Below are 24008 nucleotides of genomic sequence, written 5' to 3'. Positions count from 1 at the left end.
AACCATAAATACTATACAAAATTAGACCACAAAGTCGACATTTTAATTAAAGGATTTTTTTATATGGTGCACACTGACCACACAGACCCATTCTCTCACATGTAGGCCTACCAGCTTTCTCCTGCTTGATTTGAAGCTGCTAGAATTTATGAGTATATATACGTCAAAAACGGTGGCTCGTAAGACGTATATATACGACCAAAACAGTCAAAGGGTTAAATCTGACTGTGTTTGACTCTAATGGTATTGTAAATCAAAGTACTGCCATGCCACACAGAAGTTTAATTCCTATTTTGTTTACTAAAAGAGTATATAGTTTTGCTTCTCTAATTCCATTTTTAATCAAATGTATAACTTCTTCATCATCAAAATCCAGGGAAAGTTATTCCAGAGATGAGTAAATAAAGCAAGCACATGATGGATGAATCTTGATCTACACAGAAGAGGTTTTCCTAGGATGCATTCTGGTGTGTGGTGCCAATAACATTTAGTCAGTGTCAAATTTAAAATATAGAGATAACACTCACTAAGCTGTGATGTCAGCACACCTTTGCCATGACAGCAAATGAATGAATGATGGTGAATGTGTTTCTGTTTTTTTGGATCACCTTATTTTTTTGGGAGATGGCCATTAAGATAGAAAAAAGTAACTTAACCTTATTTATCCTCCTTTATTCACTCTGATCATTAAAATAAGTACTCTGACCTTTCTCATTAAGTTCACAAATTACAATCTTATTGTCTAAGTAATTAATGCAAGAACTTGACATTTATGAGAGGCTACAGAAGGAAACATTAAGTTAGCACTCACAGCATTCAATGTCACTGATTTCCGATAATGTTACTTTCTCACTGAACTTCTTAAAATGACTGGAAATGGAAGATTTCTCTTGTTGGTTCTCACTTTTTTGATATGCAACACAGTGAAGACGGAGTGGACAAGAGCCACAAGCAGGAGTCTGAAACACAATATAATAATAATTCCATTGTATTCCCTGCATAATTTAGTTCCTGTTCTTAAACTGTGTGAAAATCTTAGCTAAAAGAATGCTTGTTTTTAAACATGCCAACTCTCTTACATTGAGGTAGGATGACCCCTTTCCCCTAAAAAAAAAAGGGGGAAACATATCTACCGTCAATCATTCAATCGCTGTCTTGCCAGAAGCATGCTAACTTCATAGCTCAGAAGGCCCTCTGAATCACATCCTCAACCCTCTTTTAGAGTCGGGCACTGTACCTTCCACCTCATGAATCCTTTCATAAATGTTACCTTGCTCACACTCCAACAGGATGTCAGATCACAAAAGCTACTCGCCTCCACTCCTATCTAACATACTCACACAAGTCTGATGAATTTTCAAGCCCCTAGCATTCAAAGCCTGCTTTACCCCTTTCTGGGACAACCCTTACCCCTCCTCCCATTTACTTCAAATAAGTGTGTAACCTCCTAGCTACATAAAAAACTGACAGCATGATCTTTTTTTCTTTCAACAAACCGGCCGTATCCTACCAAGGCAGGATGGCCCAAAAAGAAAAACAAAAGTTTATCTTTTTAACTTTAGTAATGTATACAGGAGAAGGGGTTACTAGCCCCTTGCTCCCGGCATGTTAGTTGCCCCTTATGACACGCATGACTTATGGAGGAAAAAATTCTGTTCCACTTCCCCATGGAGATAAGAGGAAATAAACAAGAACTATTAAGAAAATAGAAGAAAACTCAGAGGGGTGTGTGTATATATATGTATGCTTGTACATGCAAGTGTAGTGTAACCTAGGTGTAAGTAGAAGTACCTGACGTACCTGAAGTTTTGCATGTTTATGAGACAGAAAAAAAGACACCAGCAATCCTACCATCATGTAAAACAAGTACAGTAGGGCCCCACTTTTCAGCGTTTCGCCTTATGACATTCCAATGATACGGTGAGCTCAAATTATGACCAAAACTTTCTATATGGCAAGCGGTCTTTCAAATACGGCGCAGGCCACCTGATGTGTTTACATTCTCCATGAGCACATCTCTCTATTATGTAATGATAATCACTCTTGGGCACATTAAATGTCTTATTTTACGTTAATATAGACATTTTCATTAACCCATCTATTATATTTTCTTCAAAATTATATAAGAAACACGTTACATAACATATAAACATTTTATGTTTATATACTATGGAGGTGTAGTAGCCAGGTGGAGGGAAAACATTATGTCACTCCTCTTAATACATAACACTTTTGTTTACAATTCTCGGCTTGAATTATTCATTACTTTTCCCTTTGTTTATGATGGCATCTAAAGGTAATTGTTTGAAACGATTAAACTCAGTGAACATGGTATGTCGATGGTAATAATATGGCTCTGGGCCACATTAAATATCGTGTAGCTATGTAGGTAGGTGTAGGTATGTAGCCCAGGCAGATTACATACCAACATTATGCGTGTTTGATAGGAGTGAATGGAGACAAATGGTTTTTAATACTTGACGTGCTGTTGGAGTGTGAGCAAAGTAACATTTATGAAGGGATTCAGGGAAACCGGCAGGCCGGACTTGAGTCCTGGAGATGGGAAGTACAGTGCCTGCACTCTGAAGGAGGGGTGTTAATGTTGCAGTTTAAAAACTGTAGTGTAAAGCACCCTTCTGGCAAGACAGTGATGGAGTGAATGATGGTGAAAGTTTTTCTTTTTCGGGCCACCCTGCCTTGGTGGGAATCGGCCGGTGTGATAATAAAAAAAATAAATAAATAATTATACGTATGTGTACCTGTACCTAAGTAAACTTACACACTGTGCTGGCATGCAGGTACACATTAAAATCACTAAGAGTGATTTATTAGTTTTGAAGATGCCATATTAACAATAATAACAACAACACAATAATAATCACTAAGGAGCATTAAATATTGTATAAAACGTTAATATAGACATTTTGCTAAATCCATCTAAATACACCCCACAGTAGGAGGGATATATTGTGTATCTTTATACGTATATGCTTCTAAACTGTTGTGTTTTGAGCACCTCTGCAAAAACAGTGATTATGTGTGAGTGAGGTGAAAGTGTTGAATGATGATGAAAGTATTTTCTTTTTTGGGGATTTTCTTTCTTTTTGGGTCACCCTGCCTCAGTGGGAGACGGCCGACATGTTGAAAAAAAAAAAATATATAAATATTTTATATAACCGGACTTGAGTCCTGGAAATGGGAAGTACAATGCCTGCACTCTAAAGGAGGGGTTTGGGATATTGGCAGTTTGGAGGAATATATTGTGTATTTTTTATATGTATATACTTCTTAACTGTTGTATTCTGGGCGCCTCTGCAAAAACAGTGATTATGTGTGAGAGAGGTGAAAGTGTTGAATGATGATGAAAGTATTTTCTTTTTGGGGATTTTCTTTCTTTTTGGGTCACCCTGCCTCGGTGGGAGACGGCCGACTTGTTGAAAAAAAAAAATATGAGATGTGGTAGCCAGGTGACTTGTAGGATTTGCGGTAGCCAGGCGACTTGTAGGACCTGTGGTAGCTAGGCAACTTGTAGGACTTGTGGAAGCTAGGCAACTTGTAGGACTTGTGGTAGCTAGGCAACTTGTAGGGCTTGTGGTAGCTAGGCAGCTTGTAGGACTTGTGGTAGGCAGGCAACTTGAAGGACTTGTGGTAGCCATGCAACTTGTAGGACTTGTGGTAGGCAGGCAACCAGTAGGACTTATGGTAGGCAGGCAACCTGTAGGACTTGTGGTAGGCAGGCAACTTGTAGTCCAACATCAGAGACAATGTGTACACTATAATATTACTGAGGGTAACTAGAAAATTATTCCTTTCGTATGCCTTCACTCAGGGCATCATTTCTTCTAAAAATGGTGTTACATGAGAATGGGAGTGTTTCTCTTTATTTATTCTACTGTATCAACGTGGAGACAACTTGTACACAATGTAAAGTGACCAAAACCAGACATGTTCGTCTGGTTTGTTTACATTATGTGTGGGTGGGGTGGTGAGGGCAGCCCTTCCTGGCTACCCATACTTCCTAACCTGACTTCATACAAATAAAATTCACCTCTCACCCTACATTAAGACTACAAATATTTTAAGGTAATTAATGAGTGTACTATATATGCATTTTATCGCTCTAGGCAGCTTAATGCTGTAATAGGTGTAAGTGCCAGTGGCCAGGCAGGATGCCATACCTCCCACACGACTTTCTACAAATAAATACTTTTCACCTCTCATCCTACATTAAGACTACAAATATTTTAAGGTAAGTAATGCATCTACTGTATATGCATTTTATCGCTCTAGGGAGCTTTAAGCATCGTAGTATAGCATGTGTGGGTGGGGTGGCCAGGAGGGCTCCACACCTGACTTCTCAGAGTAAATGTTACTCACCTTTTGCCCTACATTAAGACTACAAATATTTTGAGGTAAATAATGAGTGTACTATGTATGTATTTTGCTTTTTAACCTTTTCAGGGTCCGTCCCGTAGATCTACGGATTCACGTTGAGTGTCCAAACCATAGATCTACGCCAAAATTCTAGCGCCGTCAAATTTAGCGCGAAAGCGCTCATAGGCCTACATGTGAGATAACGGGTCTGCGTAGTGGGTGTGCGCCATAAACAAAAAATCTAGGCGCCCGCATAGCATTGTGGGAACGCCAGCTCAGTTACCCTTGTTCACCATGCCTCGTCGCAAGTCAGCTCTCACTCCACAAAAAATTGGGACTCTCCTCTTCCTATCTGATAGTTCTGGCACTGATGGAAGTGGAAATGAAGACGAATTCTATGGCTTTGGTCAGTTAGTGACCGAAAGGAATGACCAGGATATCGATAATAGTGCAGAAAACCCTGACGATCCTCAACCTTCTACCTCTGGTGTGGGCACTCATCAGCCACAGTCAGTTGTACCTCAACGCAAGAGAAAACTAATATTTTCGTGTGGCCAGGCCTCTGACTTCAGTAATGATGATGATAGTGACGTGGATTGTGATTTTATTGCGCTTGATGATCATTCGAGTAGTGATAGTGAGGAATCATATTCACCAGTGAAGCGTCGGTATGTACGCCACCGCATGCACTCGGGTAGTGTACCCTATGCTGTGCCCAGGGGACGGAGTACATCCTGGAGTACATCCCATGGCCCTACACTAGGTTTAGATAGTGATAGTGAGGATGATGTGGCTACACTTGGCATGGATAGACCACAGGCATCAATAGATGGTGATAGTGGTGATGGTAGTGGCACCGCCATGCGCGACTAATGAGCCCAGGCTGGGACCCACGCTGCTGACTCCTCAGTTCAAGGGCAAAGCGGAGCGTTAGCCACTAGCCCACCACAACCACAACCACCCGCACAACCAGCCTATGATGTCCAGTATCCACCAGCAAACCATATCTGGGATTGGCAGCAAAATCCCAATTTTGTTGCCAAGCCCCACCACTTTGATGACTCTCAAAGTGGAATTCTACCTACTTGTCCCCTTGGAACCACGGCCAATGAACTGGAATTCTTTGAATTATTCTTTGACCAGCCATTGATGGAAACTATTGTCAGGGAAAGTAATAAGTATTTTGAGTACACCATGGCAAATACGATCATATCACCACAGTCAAGACTACACCGGTGGAAAGAGACGACTGTTGCAGAAATGTATTTGCTTTTTGCAACAATAATGCTTATGCCTCATGTCTATAAGCATAATATAAAAGCATACTGGTCCACAGATCGGCTAATTTCTACCCCGGTCTTCAGTGAAATCATCCCAGTGAACAGGTTTATCTTACTCTTACGTATGTTGCACTTCTCTGACAAAACCAGGCCTGACAGAAGTGACAGGTTATACAAGATTAGAAATGTTTTTATGTATCTCAAACAAAAGTTCAGCATATACTTTTATCCATTCAAGAATCTTGTAATTGACAAGTCTTTGATTTTGTTCAAAGGTAGACTGTCATTCAAGCAGTATATACCGAGCAAGAGGAAACGCTTTGGTATATAACTGTTTGTACTTTGTGACTGTGACAGTGGCCTGGTGTTGGATATTGTTGTATACACGGGAAGTAAAACATTGAAAGATACCAAGAGGTTATTGGGTATCTCAGGTGACATAGTGAGAAACATGATGGCACCTTATCTTGGTAAGGGGCATACATTATATACCGATAACTGGTACACAAGCCCATTACTCAGTGATTTCTTGCGAGTGAACAAGACAGATGTGTGTGGCACAGTGCATTCTAATCGTAAACATATGCCCAGGCTCAACGCAGGTGCTCGTGGTGATGACGTGCAGGTGTTTACTGCCAATGACATCATGGCATTACGGTGGCATGACAAACGAGATGTCACATTGTTGACAACCATTCACCGTAATGAAATGCAAGACAGTGGCAAAGTTGATCAAGTGACTAATGAACGTATTCGAGAACCAGTGACAGTGATTGATTATACACAAAACATGCGCTTGGTTGACAAATGTGACATGCAGATTGGTTTTGTTGATTGTGTTCGTAAGAGTTACAAGTGGTACATGAAACTTTTCTTCCATCTCATGGACATTTCAATGCTCAATGCATATAATATGTACCAAATAAAGACTGGCAACAGACCACCATATGGTGAATTTTGTTTGTCTGTTGTCGGACAACTCATAATGAAGTACCAGGTAAGAACACCTGCTATACAACAAGGTCCTCGAATTCCTCAGGATATACCCAAGCGTTTGAGGAGGGAAGGTGATCATTTCATAATACAGCTTCCTTCAACTCAGAAGAAATTTGCTCAGAAGAGATGCATCGTCTGTGCACAAACAAAACGACGGCAACAAAGATGCAAAGACACTCGGTTTATGTGTGAGGAATGTAAAGTGCCTCTGTGTATGGTGCCTTGTTTCAAGGAGTTCCACAAGCTCCAGCAGTTCTAAAACCATGTCCAGTGATTGTAAATATGTAAATATATGATAGAACATTAGTATTATACAAGATTTGTGCATGTTTATTGTAATAAACAACAGTGGTAAACAATAATATGATAATAACTTTAGTGCGGTTATTGTGTTCAATACAGTGAGTTTATATATATACATTACATACAGTATTGGTCTCTCAGGCCCCAAATGTTAGTAGGAAAAGAAAAAATTGGAAAAGAAAAGAAAAAACTACAAAAACCACTAAATAAAGTAATGCGCGTATGTGGAATTCGTCGATGTTGCCGCCAACACATCATTTTGGACAAACTTCTTGGCACTGTATCTCGGTAAGTACTGATCAGAAAAGAAAAATTTTGTCTTATTACCTTCACAAAAATATGCTCTTTAATTCTGTAAGAAAAAATAATTTTTTTTTTTTTCAAAATTTCTTGGACATTGGAGCACCACTTCAGATTTTGGCCTTGGACCCTGAAGGGGTTAATGCCTAGTTCTATTGCTGGCTTAATATATGTTAGTGTAAACTTGTTAAATGGCATTTATATGCATTTATAAATGGAAAAAATAGAGTTCTACTTTCCGGCGAAGTCTGCTTTCCGGCAGTAGCCTGGAACCTAACTTGCCAAATAAGTGGGGCCCTACTGTACAAGCTTCTGTTTTACACTCACTTGGAAGGACAGTAATACCTTCCTGGGCAGTTGCTGTCTGTCAACCTACGACCTAGTTGACAGCATGATATGTTTCAATAATTGGAGAAATATTGGTAGAAGTATTTGACTCCATAGACTATCTGTACTTTGAAGATACACCCAGTACAGTAAAAGACTACACTTAGAAACCTATGCATACAACAGATACTATGCGGAATTCTACAGTATGTTAACTGAACACAAGAACAAATATTATTTTTTTTATTAACACACTGGCCGATTCCCACCAAGGCAGGGTGGCCCGAAAAAGAAAAACTTTCACCATCATTCACTCCATCACTGTCTTGCCAGAAGGGTGCTTTACACTACAGTTTTTAAACTGCAACATTAACACCCCTCCTTCAGAGTGCAGGCACTGTACTTCCCATCTCCAGGACTGAAGTCTGGCCTGCCATTTTCCCTGAATCCCTTCATAAATTTTACTTTGCTCACACTCCAACAGCATGTCAAGTATTAAAAACCATTTGTCTCCATTCACTCCTATCAAACACGCTCACGCATGTCTGCTGGAAGTCCAACCCCCTCCCTCCAACCTTTCCTAGGCCGACCCCTACCCAACCTTCCTTCCACTACAGACTGATACACTCTTGAAGTCATTCTGTTTCGCTCCATTCTCTCTACATGTCCGAACCACCTCAACAACCCTTCCTCAGCCCTCTGGACAACAGTTTTGGTAATCCCGCACTTCCTCCTAACTTCCAAACTATGAATTCTCTGCATTATATTCACACCACACATTGCCCTCAGACATGACATCTCCACTGCCTCCAGCCTTCTCCTCGCTGCAACATTCATCACCCATGCTTCACACCCATACAAGAGCGTTGGTAAAACTATACTCTCATACATTCCCCTCTTTGCCTCCAAGGACAAAGTTCTTTGTCTCCACAGACTCCTAAGTGCACCGCTCACCCTTTTCCCCTCATCAATTCTATGATTCACCTCATCTTTCATAGACCCATCCACTGACACGTCCACTCCCAAATATCTGAATACATTCACCTCCTCCATACTCTCTCCCTCCAATCTGATATCCAATCTTTCATCACCTAATCTTTTTGTCATCCTCATAACCTTACTCTTTCCTGTATTCACTTTTAATTTTCTTCTTTTGCATACCCTACCAAATTCATCCACCAACCTCTGCAACTTTTCTTCAGAATCTCCCAAGAGCACAGTGTCATCAGCAAAGAGCAACTGTGACAACTCCCACTTTGTGTGTGATTCTTTATCTTTTAACTTCACGCCTCTTGCCAAGACCCTCGCATTTACTTCTCTTACAACCCCATCTATAAATATATTAAACAACCATGGTGACATCACACATCCTTGTCTAAGGCCTACTTTTACTGGGAAATAATCTCCCTCTTTCCAACATACTCAAACTTGAGCCTCACTATCCTGTTGTTAGGTAAGACACATATGCAACAGTTAGGTATCTTTATTTCGAAACGTTTCGCCTACTCAGTAGGCTTCTTCAGCCGAGTACAGAAAAGTTGATAGAAGCAGAAGATACTTGAAGACGATGTAATCAGTCCATCACCCTTGAAGTTTTGAGGTGGTCAGTCCCTCAGTCTGGAGAAGAGTATTGTTCCATAGCCTCGATTGAAGAAGCCTACTGCGTAGGCTTCACTTGGCATTAGTAGTGATCTGGTTTCTTCTTGAAACCTTTTACAGTTTTTTATGATAATGTTTCCAATATCTGCTGGTAACAGGTTGAATAGTCATGGGGTGCCCATTGCATTCCTGCTTTTCACTGGGTCTACTTCACACTTCCTCTCATGTCTCTCACTCCAGTACAGTGGTTCTTAGCCAGGGGTATGGGACTCAATCTCTGAACAATTTAAAAAAAAAAAAAAGTTGTTAGATTAGAATAAACTATCCCCTGCTCTGTTCCCAGCTAACCATATGAAAAGTAAAACCAAGCTATTGACATCTTTTGAAGTCATACTGGTATCAAATAGGGCAGGTGATGATAATGATTTCGACAGTGTGGTGAAAGGAGTATGGGCACATATTGCGCAATCCATTAGGGGTCTGTAATCGTAAAAAGATTAAGAACCCCTGCTCTATTAAGTTTTTATGCTCATATGTAGATTAACTATTATCCAGAGGGCTGAGGAGGGGTTGTTGAGGTGGTTCAGACATGCAGAGAGGATGAAACAAAATGGAATGACTTCAAGAGTGTATAAATCTGTAGTGGAGGGAAGCCGGGGTAGAGGTCGGCCTAGGAAAGGTTGGAGGGAGGGGGTAAAGGAGGTTTTGTGTGCGAGAGGCTTGGACTTCCACCAAGCATGCGTGAGCATGTTAGATAGGAGTGAATGGAGACTAATGGTTTTTAGGACTTGTGCTGTTGGAGTTGTGAGCACGGTAACATTTGTGAAGGGATTCAGGGAACCTGGCAGGCCGGACTTGAGTCCTGGAGATGGGAAGTACAGTGTCTGCACTCTGAAGAAAGGGTGTTAATGTTGCAGTTTTATAACTGCAATGTAAGCGTGCCTCTGGCAAGACAGTGATGGAGTGAATGATGATGAAAGTTTTCCTTTTTTGGGCCACACTGCCTTGGTGGGAGATGGCCAATGTGTTAATAAATGTAGATTAAAACACTTCAAGAAGAAACTAAGCAAGTTCCTGTAGGAGATGCTAGCTCAACCAAGATGTGATGTTTATGAGAGCATGCAAGCAGAAGTAGGCAGGAAAATGTCATGAGGAAAAACCTGACCAAGCTGAGTGTAGAAAAACGCTTGGAATTGATCACAGTTAAAATTCAAATAACCCCACTGTCCTGCATTAGCAGAAGGAATATGCAAACCCAGCAAAGCCTCTCTATCAGGAACAGCCAATAACCCTGCTACACACTCCTCAACAATTCCCTATGTGGTGCAACATACACAAATCAATAATCTTATAACTCTACTTTTCCCATTATACCATAACAAATTATCACTATTTCCTTTCACATGTATTTCATTGTTGTACAAAAACTTGCTGTATCCATAAGCAAGTTTTGATAAATCATCATTCAATGTAAACAAAGAAGACACCATGAAGTTTTTTCACTTAATTTACTGAATTATAATTTCTACACACTTCTGTAAAACAGCTATTGCATAGGTGAAGGTGGATGTATTTCCTTTTTAGGGGCCACCTTACCTGGCTGGGAATGACCAAAATGTTACAACAAAAATAATCAGTACAATTCAGTAAATAAAAACACACTGCAAATAAAGATATGTTATACCGTACCTTAGGTGAGCAAACAGTTGCCCCAAGTTCCATTATTGCTTGGTTGAAATCTCCAGGCCTTTCTGGATCAACTATCTTGTCAGCCAAACTCCACATGTGCTCTGTTGTTGACTAAAAATTAAGATCAGTATAAAAGAGCAATAAATGATGTAGTAAACCCTTATCCAACATAACTTCACATTATGCAATTTTTGGTTGCACTGCAATTCAAAAAGTGCAACCAAAATGTTTGATAGAGCAAGAAAATCTTTATTATTACCATTACATGGAGTAAAACATTAAAGAATCAACTAATGTACAAAATACTGGTGCTATATTGCGTAGGTTTCCACAGTATCAGAGTTATCAATAAAAGTGGATGCTACTACACTTGTAAAATAATGGAAAAACTCTGAGACTGGCATGCCAGAAGTCTGCAGCAAATTTGAAACTGCAATTATACATATAAGGTGTCATGAGGTGAAATGCCTCACTCATCTATAAATGCAGGATAGGGTCATTTATAGCATTCTTTGGCATTTCTCCTTGGTAAGGAGTCAGGTCCAGGAAGAGGTGGCTCTAAGGGCTTTGAAAATATGCATGAAGAAGACAAATAAATTTAGCACTAGAGAAAGATGATGAAGAGCCAACCGCAGAAGAATTGTTGGAGATGCTCAATTCCCAGTTAAGAGAAAGGAAGATAAATAAAAGGATGATTAAGATGAACCTGAGGGTAAACAGTTAACACTGCAGGAGTTACTTAAGCAATTCAATATTATGGGTAAAGTTGGAGAATTTTTCACTGAAAAAGATCCTGACAAGTCTAAATGCCTTGGTTTGAAGTATCTAAAATGTAACCCCATTTTTCTGCACGTTTGTCACTTCACATATTGCTATATGATGTTACATAGCGATTGTCATGTATGTTATGAGAGTGCCTACTGTGCAAAAATTAACACACTTTAAGAAGGTCAATAAAACTGGCTAATAATTAACAAGGTTAATTAAAAATTAAGACAGAGAAATGAGAGGAGAAAAATTTGAAATATGCAAACTGAAATGACATTGTGTTGTTAATGTGAAGCTTCATGCATACAGCATGATTTGTGAGATTTGACTAGCAAGGAAAAATTAAAATCCTGGTACAGAGTATGTACTTCAATTACAGTGGACCCCCAGTATTCGATATTAATCCGTTCCTGAGAGCTCATCGAATACCGAAAAAATCGAAAAGCGAATCAATTTTCCCCATAAGAAATAATGGAAACCAAATTAATCTGTGCAAGACACCCAAAAGTATGAAAAAAAATTTTTTTTTACCACATGAAATATTAATTTTAATACACACAAACTGAAGAAGACATGCACAGTTACATGACACTTACCTTTATTGAAGATCTGGTGATGACTGATGGGATGGGAGGAGGGGAGAGTGTGGATGGTGTTAGTGTTTAGAAGGGGATTCCCCTTCCATTAGGACTTGAGGTAGCAAGTCCTTTTCCGGGGTTACTTCCCTTCTTCTTTTAATGCCACTAGGACCAGCTTGAGAGTCACTGGACCTCTGTCGCACAACAAATCTGTCCATAGAGCTCTGTACCTCCCGTTCCTTTACGATTTGTCTAAAATGGGCCACAACATTGTCATTGTAATAGTCACCAGCACAGCTTGCAATAGCTGTGTTAGGGTGATTTTCATCCATAAAGGTTTGCAGTTCAACCCACTGTGCACACATTTCCTTAATTTTTGAAGTAGGCACAATGGATTCCACAACTGGCATAGGCTTCTCAGGGTTAGCCCCAAACCCTTCAAAATCTTTCTTAATTTCCATACTAATTCTCACCCTTTTTGCCACAGGGTTGGCACTAGAAGCTTTCTTGGGGCCCATGGTGACTTATTTTGCAGAAACAAGCACCAAAAACAGTGATAATATGGAATGTACCGAATGTATCCTTAGATGCGCGCACACTGGATGGCTTGTAAACACTGGCACACAAGGGGCAGTTCAGGCCACACGTGGACACGTCTCGTACGAATTGTATCGAATACCAGGTTTTCAATCGGATACCGAGGCAAAAATTTTGCGTTAAAATGCATTGAATACCGATGCCATCGAATACCGGGGGTCCACTGTACTTACAAACACGATTCTGTTGTGGTGTTTGCACTATAAGAAGTAAGCCCTTGATTTAATGGGCTAATAAGGGGCAGTGGGCAGAGGGTGATGGAGAATGTGGTGAACAGGCAAGAGATTGCTTTGCCATAATCATTATTTTTTTTTTATTAACACATCGGCTGATTCCCACCAAGGCACGGTGGCCCAAAAAAGAAAAACTTTCATCATCATTCACTCCATCACTGTCTTGCCAAAGGGGTGCTTTGCACTAGTTATAAAACTGCAACATTAACCCCTTGACTGTCGCAACCCCTAATCCTGAGGTGTCTCCTGGTGTCGCAAAATTTCAAAAAAAAAAAAAAAAATTATTTTTTCTTATAAAATGACAGAATCTTTTCCCGATTGTAATGACACCAAAAAAAACAAAATTTGATGGAAAACTGATGGAATTATGCTCTCGCGAAGTTAGCGACCTCGGCGATATTTACAAATTGGCGATTTCGCCCACTTTGAGCCCTATTTTCGGCTAATTCTTTTGTTCCAGTCGGCCAAACTCATATTTATTTCTTTAGAACTCCATTTTTTCTATCGATTGAGTACAAAAAACTGCCTATTTACCGATTTCAACTACCCAATACTGTGGTCAGAAATTTGCAATTTGGCCAATTTCACAAAAATTAAAAAATATGACAATTTCAAAATAAGGTCCAGAATGAACAATGCAGACATTCCTGTCTCTAAAGTAACATTTTCTTTGTTCATCAGTCATGTCTCCAGGCCCCTCTGGTATTACTGTTGCTTTCTATTTTGAATTTTTATTCAAACAAAAAATAGAAGACTTACTATTATGCAGACTACTGCAATACTGTAATAATTATATAAATAACATCAATCCTTTCATGACTGCATATTAGAATGGCTAGTTGGACATTTATTGGATAATGACATCATTTGTTTACTTTTGAACATTGGCAAAAATCAAACATTTCCCCTACTTTGAGCTCCATTTCCAGGTTCTTTTTATAGTAAAATCAATCAAAATCCCCTCTATTTCTATAATATGTTTTCCATTCTATCAAATGAGACCAAGAAAACGAGAATACAACCATAAATACTATACGAAAATAGACCACAAAGTCGGCATTTTAACCCCTAAACGGTCGAAATGTAAATATACGTTTTTTCAACATTTGAAAGTACGTACGTAAAAAAAGTAGATCTTCTTTTTGATTTTTTACATTTGAAAATGTGTATAAAAACTTGGATCTACTTTTTTTTTTGTTATACAGTGGACCCCCGGTTAACGATATTTTTTCACTCCAGAAGTATGTTCAGGTGCCAGTACTGACCGAATTTGTTCCCATAAGGAATATTGTGAAGTAGATTAGTCCATTTCAGACCCCCAAACATACACATACAAACGCACTTACATAAATACACTTACATAATTGGTCGCATTCGGAGGTAATCGTTATGCGGGGGTCCACTGTATTTGAAAATATGTAAAAAAAACGTAGATCTACTTTTGTAGCACTACACATGTGAACATAGATCTGCTTGGACCGTTTACGGGTTAATTAAAAAAAACGGTCGGAGTTTTTTTTTCTCATTATGCACTGCGTGCTCCAGGATTTTTATTATATGGTGCACACTGACCACACAGACCCATTCTCTCACATGTGGGCCTACCAGCTTTCTCCTGCTTGATTTGAAGCCGCTAGAATTTATGAGTATATATACATCAAACACGGTACCTCATAAGACGTATATATACGGCCGTGACAGTCAAAGGGTTAACACTCCTCCTTCAGAGTGTAGACACTGTACTTCCCATCTCCAGGACTCAAGTCCGGCCTGCCGATTTCCCTGAATCCCTTCATAAATGTTACTTTGCTCACACTCCAACAGCACGTCAAGTATTAAAAACCATTTGTCTCCATTCACTCCTATCAAATACGCTCATGCATACTTGCTGGAAGTCCACGCCCCTCACACACAAAACCTCCTTTACCCCCTCCCTCCAACCCTTCCTAGGCCGACCCCTACCCTGCCTTCCCTCCACTACAGATTTATACACCCTCGAAGTCATTCTGTTTTGTTCCATTCTTTCTACATGTCAGAATCACCTCAACAAGCCCTCCTCAGCGCTCTGGATAATAGTTTTGGTAATCCCACACCTTCTCCTAATTTCCGAACTACAAATTCTCTGCATTATATTCACACCACATATTGCCCTCAGACGTGACATCTCCACTGCCTCCATCCTTCTCCTTGTTGCAACATTCATCACCCATGCTTCACACCCATACAAGAGTGTTGGTACAACTATACTCTCATACATTCCCCTTTTTGCTTCCATAGACAAAGTTCTTTGTCTCCACACACTCCTAAGTGCACCACTCACCCTTTTCCCCTCATCAATTCTGTGATTCACCTCCTCCTTCATAGACCCATCTGCTGACACGTCCACTCCTAAATATCTGAATACGTACATTCACCTCCTCCATACTATCTCCCTCCAATCTGATATCTAGTCTTTCATCACCTAATCATTTTATCTTCATAACCTTACTCTTTCCTATACAGTGGAACCTCAAATTTCGAACGTATCGCTTATTGAACTCTTTGAAAATAAAACCCTTTTTTTGAACCAACTTTGTCCCTATTATCGAACTCGCCCCTATTTTCAAACTGCCGGGTACCGGACCTGTCCGGCAGCCTGCTCTGTCTGCGTCCCCATGCAGGCGCCGTGAGGCAGTCTGGTTTTGTCGATGCTTAAGTGAACACTAACCTGCGCTCTCATTCAAACATTTTATGATTATTTCATTGTGTTTAGTGCTTGTGGGACTGTGAAATAAGCTACAATGGGAGCAAAGAAACTTGCTAGTGGTACCCCTGTGGTAAAGAAAGTGAGAAACACCATAGATGTGAAGAAGGAAATAATACAGAAGTGGAATGATGTCTAAGTGGAATGATGTCCAAATGTTTGTGGAGTACCACCACCCTGAGCAAGCTGAAACAAGCCATCTTTGCAACAAGTTCAGTGACAGAACCATGTCTCATTTTAAGGAAATCTTAAAGAGGCACCAGAAACAGAGGACTGTAGACAGTTATTTTGTGAGACAGGGGTCCAGTGACTCTCAAGCTGGTCCTAGTGGCATTAAAAGACAGAGAAGGGAAGTAACCCCAGAGAGGGCTTTGATACCTGAAGTCCTCATGGAGGGGGATTCTCCTTCCAAATACTAACCCCAACTCCCTCTCTCCTTAGCACTGGCTTCATCTCTGTAGATGCCTTCCTCTCCCACTACATTATAAAATGCTCCAAACTTCAGAACACCCGTGACTTAACCTGACTCCTCATTTTTTTCTTTTTCTTTTTCTTTTTCTTCTTCTCCCTCTTCCCCTTTCCTCTTTCCTTTTCTCCTCTGGGTTGTCTTTCTCACTTCTGTCTCGTGTTTCTGTTCCTTCTTCATTTATTTCACCACTTCCCCTTTCACGCACCTCTGTGCGCTTGCTCTCCCTCAGTGGGCACCTAGCTCTCTTGCAGTGCTCCCCTTCCTTTGTATTTGTCTGGCTCGTCCTCCTTATTTCCCACTTCTACCACTACCACTACTACTACCTCTTCTACTACTACAACTACTGATGAAATTAAGACACATGTGCGACGTCTGGCTGTCTTTGTTGTGCACGCTTCGCCATCCAGTGGCTGGCTGGATGGCGAAACGTCTGCGATAGGGATGCCCGGGTGTTGCGCGTGTCTTAATTTCATCTTGTCGGTATTATATACTATTCTTGTACTACTACTACTACCACCACCTCTTCCTGCCTATATATAGCCGTCCTGCTCCACTTCTGGTTAGTGTGACTTTGTCAATGGTCCAAGTTGGACCGAAACATCGTCGTAAGCTTCTCTCTTTTATGTGCGGGTTATTTGTGTATCCCTCTCACCTCCTCCCTATCTTCCAGATGCCATCACCAATCTTCAATAAAGGTAAGTAAAATGTTATTTTATATGTTTAAATTTATTAATACATAATTGAACATTATATTTGTTGTGTGTGTGTGTGTGTGTGTAAAACTATAATTAATCTCTATAAAATGTATTTTTTTTTTTTCATATTTTTGGGTTTCTGGAACGGATTAATTGTATTTCCATTATTTCTTATGGAAAATATTGCTTCGCTTTTCAGACTTTTTGAATATAGAACTAACTCCTGGAACAGATTAAGTTCGATATTTGAGGTTCCACTGTATACACTTTTAATTTTCTTCTTTTACATACCCTACCAAATTCATCCACCAACCTCTGTAACTTCTCTTCAGAATCTCCCAAAAGCACTGTCTCATCAGCAAAGAGCAACTGTGACAACTCCCACTTTGTGTTTGATTCTTTATCTTTTAACCCCACACCTCTTGCAAAGACCCTAGCATTCACTTCTCTTACAACCCCATCTATAAATATATTGAGCAACCACAGTGACATCACACATCCTTGTCTAAGGCCTACTTTACTGGGAAATAATCTCCCTCTCTCCTACATACTCTAACTTGAGCCTCCCCCACACTCACAACTGGCTCTTCCTCACTCCTACAAGATGTTATTCCTCCTTGCCCTATACACGAAATCACAGGCTCCCTATCTTCATCAACATTTAACAATTCCTCAAAATGTTCCCTCCATCTTCCCGATACCTCTAACTCTACATTTAATAACACTCCTCTCCTATTTTTAACTGTCAAATCCATTTGTTCCCTAGGCTTCCTCAACTTATTAATCTCACTCAAAAACTTTTTCTTATTTTCAACAAAATTTGTTGATAACATCTCACCCATTCTCTCATTTGCTCTCTTTTTACATTGCTTCACCACTCTCTTAGCCTCTCTTTTTCTCTCCATATACAGTGGACCCTCGCCTAACGGTATTACTCCGTTCCTGTGAGCTCATCGTTAGCCGAAATTATCGTTAGCCGAATTAATTTTCCCCATAAGAAATAATGGAAATCAAATTAATCCGTTCCTGACACCCCAAAGTATGAAAAAAAAAATTTTACCACATGAAATATACATTTTTATACACCCAAAAAGAAGACATGCAAAATTACTACTCTGCTAAATAAAGAATACATGACACTTACCTTTATTGAAGATCTGGTGATGATTGATGGGATGGGAGGAGGGGAGATGGTGGAAGTTGTTATTGTCTGGAAGAGGAATCCCCTTCCATGAGGACTTGAGGTAGCAAGTCCTTTTCTGGGGTTACTTCCCTTCTTCTTTTAATGCCACTAGGACCAGCTTGAGAGTCACTGGACCTCTGTCGCACAACAAATCTGTCCATAGAGCTCTGTACCTCGTGTTCCTTTAAGATTTGCCTAAAATGGGCCACAACATTGTCATTGTAATAGCCACCAGCCCTTTTTACCACAGGGTTGGCACTAGAAGCATTTTTGGGGTCCATGGTGACTTATTTTGCAGTTACAAGCACTAAAAACACTGGGATAATGTGAAATGTACCGAATGTATGCGTAGCTGCGACCACACTGGGTAGCTTGTAAACACCGGCACCCACGGGGCAGAGTGGACAAGTCCCAGATGAATCATGTTGGGCGAGTTTTTTATCGTTAGGTGGGTCAAAATTTTTATGCTCAAACACTTCGTTAGGCGGATTTAACATTATGCGAGGGTCCACTGTACACTTCCCATAATCATGACAATACTAATTCATAATTACAGGGCTTTGTCAGGTGTTTCCGAATCAACTGACCCAGTGAATTTTATCACTGAAAGGAACATGCAAAAGATTTGAGTGTAAGAATGTCAGCTGACCTTTCTTTTGAAGAACACAAGGCAAATATCTCAAAAGTAAGGAAAATGATGGGATGAATAATGAGAACTTTCAAAACATGGAAAATAGTACCAGTAGCAATTCTTGTCAAATCACATGTATGCTTTGTTGAGAGTATTGTTCAGTGTTGGCAACCCCTTTCAGGGCAGGAGATATATCAGAACTTAAACATATACTAATACAACTTATGCCCAGTCAATAAAGTACAGGTTGGCCATCACTAATCTGGCATCATTGGGACCTGTAGGGTGCTGGATTAGTGATTCTGCCGGATTACAGAGTGGTTAGGTTAGAATACACTTAACCCAACGGCGATATTTACACATTGGTAATTTCACCCACTTTATGCCCTATCTTTGGCCCATTCCACTGTTCCAGTCACCCAAGCTCATAGCTATTTCGCTAGTACAGTAGGGCCCCGCTTTATGGCGTTCCGCTAATACAGTGATGTCAAATTTTGGCCAAAATTTGGTATACGGCAAACGGTCTTTCAAATACAGCGCACCCCACCCGGTTTGTTTACATTCTCCGTGACTACATCGATTATGTCTGGAAACTTTCCAAAATTTCAAGTGTTTTATAGTTATTGGGTATTTTATATGTACTCTAATAATTATACTTTTGTGTACCTGTACCTAAATATACTTACACACTATGTTGGTGTGCAGGTACACATTAAATCACTAAGTCACTCTCTACTCATGACGCCAACAGTACGTAATAATCATCACTCTTGGGCACATTAAATGTCTTATTTTACATTAATATAAACATTTTCATTAATCCATCTATGATATTTTCCTCAAAATTATATAAGAAACACATTACATAGCATATAAACATGATACACACACTCACAAAATAAAAATTGACATAAGTATGAGATTTGTTTACAAAGCAGCTGTGTAGGTAGTGTCGGAAGAATTACGTTTTCTCTAGTCAAACACTGGGGGATATCTGTAGAAAAATATTCCTTTCGTATGCCTTCACTCTATATATAGCAATTCATGACCCTTGTGGGTTTAGCGCTTTTTTATTATGATGATAATAATAATATCATCATCTTCACTCTAAAAATTTCATATGAATGGGAGTGTTGCTGTTTGTTTACTCTGCGCTAACTTGTACAACTTGAACGCAATGTAAGAGTATTTGTATTGTGAGGTAATTATTATTATAATAAAAAAAATATTGTGAGGTAAAAGTTTTACAAACTCTTACAAACGTATGTGAATGAACTAAAAGCAGACACATATTAATATGCATTTATTTCGCCTGACAAAGTCATCGCCCACTACCTGTTCAGTTTGTGTTCTTACATTGTCTGAACTCTGTATCTCGTTCTCTCTCTCTCGTTTGCTCTTTCGTTAACTGGTTGGCTCTCATTGACGATGGCATCTAAGCTTAGCTGTGATAAAGAGGAGTCATAAGCCTCTTGCTTTAAGTGGCATGTTAGAGGATGATAGTGTGCCATTCTGATTTTATTCAATAAACACTCTTTCACTTACCTCTCACACATTAATACAGTGGAACCCCGGTATTCGATGGCATCGGTATTCGATGCATTTTAATGCAAAATTTTTGCCTCGGTATCCGATTGAAAACCCGGTATTCGATACAATTCGTACGAGACGTGTCCACGTGTGGCCTGAACTGCCCCTTGTGTGCCAGTGTTTACAAGCCAGCCAGTGTGCGCGCATCTAAGGATACATTCGGTACATTCCATATTATCCATATTATCACTGTTTTTGGTGCTTGTTTCTGCAAAATAAGTCACCATGGGCCCCAAGAAAGCTTTTAGTGCCAACCCTATGGTAAAAAGGGTGAGAATTAGTATGGAAATTAAGAAAGATTTTGAAGGGTTTGGGGCTAACCCTGAGAAGCCTATGCCAGTTGTGGAATCCATTGTGCCTACTTCAAAAATTAAGGAAATGTGTGCACAGTGGGTTGAACTGCAAACCTTTATGGATGAAAATCACCCTAACACAGCTATTGCAAGCCGTGCTGGTGACTAATACAATGACAATATTGTGGCCCATTTTAGACAAATCGTAAAGGAACGGGAGGTACAGAGCTCTATGGACAGATTTGTTGTGCGACAGAGGTCCAGTGACTCTCAAGCTGGTCCTAGTGGCATTAAAAGAAGAAGGGAAGTAACCCCGGAAAAGGACTTGCTACCTCAAGTCCTAATGGAAGGGGATTCCCCTTCTAAACACTAACACCATCCACACTCTCCCCTCCTCCCATCCCATCAATCATCACCAGATCTTCAATAAAGGTAAGTGTCATGTAACTGTGCATGTCTTCTTCAGTTTGTGTGTATTAAAATTAATATTTCATGTGGTAAATTTTTTTTTTTTCACACTTTTGGGTGTCTTGCACGGATTAATTTGGTTTCCATCATTTCTTACGGGGAAAATTGATTCGCTTTTCGATATTTTCGGTATTCGATGAGCTCTCAGGAATGGATTAATATCGAATACTGGGGGTCCACTGTATTAATATTTTAAGGTAAGTAATAAGTGTACTCTGTGTGCATCTTACCTCCGGAAGGAGGGATAACATTACGTTTTCTCTGCTCAGCCATCAGAGAAAACGTGTATGAATCTGCGTTTCGCCCAGCCACTCCCCCACTCCGCTTTTGTTTACAATTTTCGGCATGAATTATTCATTACCTCTCCCTTCATTTATGATGGCATCTAAAGGTAGTTGTTAGAAATTATTAAATTCGGTGAACAAGGTATGCCAATGCTAATAATATGGCTCTGGGCCACAGTGTAGGTAGCCGGTAGGTGTAGCCCAGGCGGGCTATACCTACCGGCTACCTACACTGACTTCCTACAAATCAATACTACTCACCTCTCTTCCTATATTAAGACCACTTATATTTTAAGGTAAATAATGAGTGTACTGTATGTGTATTTTAACTCTCTGGGATGTTTTAAATTTTTTTTTATGTGTACAGTGGACCCCCGGTTAACGATATTTTTTCACTCCAGAAGTATGTTCAGGTGCCAGTACTGACCGAATTTGTTCCCATAAGGAATATTGTGAAGTAGATTAGTCCATTTCAGACCCCCAAACATACACGTACAAACGCACTTACATAAATACACTTACATAATTGGTCACATTCGGAGGTGATCGTTATGCGGGGGTCTACTGTATTTTAACTCTCTGGGTTGTTTTAAATATCGTATATTAAGTATGAGACGGGGAGCCAGGGCTACCTACATCTGACTTCCTACAAATAAGTACTACTCACCTCTCTCCCTACATTAAGATTACAAATACTTTAAGATAAGTAATGAATGTTCTGTGAATGTATTTTACTCTGTGTGTTTTTAATGTCAAGTTCTATTACTAACTTAATATAATTTAGTGTAAACTTGTTGTCTGGCATTATATGCATTTATAAGTGGAAAAAATGGCATTCTGTCTTCCGTCGATAGCCTGGAACCTAACCCGCCGTATAAGTGGGGCCCTACTGTATTCCTTCTATTCTGCCGACTGAGTACAAGAAACTGCCCATTCACCTATTTCAACCACCCAATAAAGTGGTCAGAAATCAGTAATTTGGCCAATTTCACACAAATTTCAAAAGATGCCAAATTCAAAAGAGGTTCTAGAATAAACAATGCAGGCATTCCTAGCACTAAAATAACATTTTCTCTGTTCATTAGTTACATCTCCAGGGCCAACCCTTATATTATGCTTGCTTTCCATTTTGAATTTTTATTCACACAAAAAATAGATTTACTGTTATGTAGACTACTGCATTAATGTAATAATTGTATATGTCAACCCATTTGTGACTGCGTAGTAGACTGGCCAGTTGGATATGTATTGGACAGTGACGTCATTTGTATACTCTTGAACATCGGCAAAAATTTAACATTTCTGCTACTTTGAGCTCAATTTTAAGGTACTTTCCAGCGTGAAACCAATCAAAATTATATCTATTTCTGTAATATATCTTCCATTGTATCAAATGAGACTAAAAAATGAGAATACAAACCATACGAAAATACACTGCAAAGTCGGGTTTACACCATACACACGGTCGCAGCTTTTTTCTTCATTATACACTGCGTGCTGCAGGATTTGTTTTTATATAGTGCACATTTGCCACACAGACCTATTCTCTCATATGTAGGCCCAAATTTACTGGTCACAGCTTATCTGATTGAGCTAAGCTCATGGTGACTGACAGTGGCTTCAAAGCCACTGTCTCTTATGGACAATGAAGTGTATGTGCTTTACACAATGAGAAACATTTCTTTTATTTGTTGGAACCATGGCTAAGGCTAAAAGTGAGCAGGTTATAACAATAAATGGAGAAAAAGAAATTGGAATGACTTATGCAGCAAGTAGTGCCACCAAACAGTAGTGGCAGGTTGGTGTGGCGACCCAGGAAATTTGATACTATGCTAGACAAAATTAGTGCCAGATTACTGATGGAAATGGATTACTGACTGTCAGATTAGTGATGGCCAACCTGTATCTGAATTACTGGGAAGGCCTCAAAATCCTAAATATGTATTTACTGAGTGGAGGAGAGAGGGATATGTGATTATACGTATGTGGAAGGTACTTAAGAGCCTGATCCTAAATCTGCACATTGCCATAACAACATACTAGAGTGAGAGATATGGGAAAAATGCAAAATAATCCCAGTGAAAAGCAGGAAACATTGTATCAACATCCATATGTCTAGAGTGTTGGGCAACGCCACAAAATAATAGAAACAGTGTAGAAGTGTGAAAGGCTTCAAGAGGAAAGTGGACATGTACCTCCACCAAGTACCAGATCAATCAGACTGTGATGGATATGTGGGCCAGTGGGCTACTGGCAGTAACAGCCTGGTTGACTAGGCAAGCACCAGACAAGATGGCCCAGGGCAGGGTTCCAGAAGTAGGAAACTCTTAAAACCTTTCAAAGGTATATCAAAGGTATATATTTCCAAAGAGCTCATTAAATTAAAGGTTTACTGTGCTAGGAAAGAGGTGTACAGTAGTAATTAAAATCTATGACTGAATGGATAAATAGTGGAGAAGCTCCATAACATTTTTACCCACTTTAGCATTGAAATCCCCAACCACCATTACTCTCACACTTGATTCAAAACTCCCCACGCATTCACTCAACATTTCCCAAAATCTCTCTCTCTCCTCTACACTTCTCTCTTCTCCAGGTACATACACGC

General features: G+C 39.8%; 1 protein-coding gene across 6 annotated transcripts in view; it reads right to left on the bottom strand.

The window, feature by feature from the left end:
- Positions 1 to 24008, bottom strand: part of LOC128693383 (adenine DNA glycosylase-like) — an 85886-nt gene that overhangs the window by 22125 nt on the left and 39753 nt on the right. For all 6 annotated transcript variants that reach the window (XM_070097324.1, XM_070097325.1, XM_070097327.1 and 3 more), the window contains 2 exons: positions 10869 to 10979; positions 812 to 959 (listed from right to left, as the gene is read on the bottom strand). In XM_070097324.1, the coding sequence (XP_069953425.1) occupies positions 812 to 959; positions 10869 to 10979 (259 nt within the window). The remainder of the gene's footprint in view (positions 1 to 811; positions 960 to 10868; positions 10980 to 24008) is intronic.

The sequence above is a fragment of the Cherax quadricarinatus genome, chromosome 57, assembly GCF_038502225.1.
Source record: "Cherax quadricarinatus isolate ZL_2023a chromosome 57, ASM3850222v1, whole genome shotgun sequence".
NCBI lineage: Eukaryota > Metazoa > Arthropoda > Malacostraca > Decapoda > Parastacidae > Cherax > Cherax quadricarinatus.
This window is presented reverse-complemented; position numbering and strand designations above follow the sequence as displayed.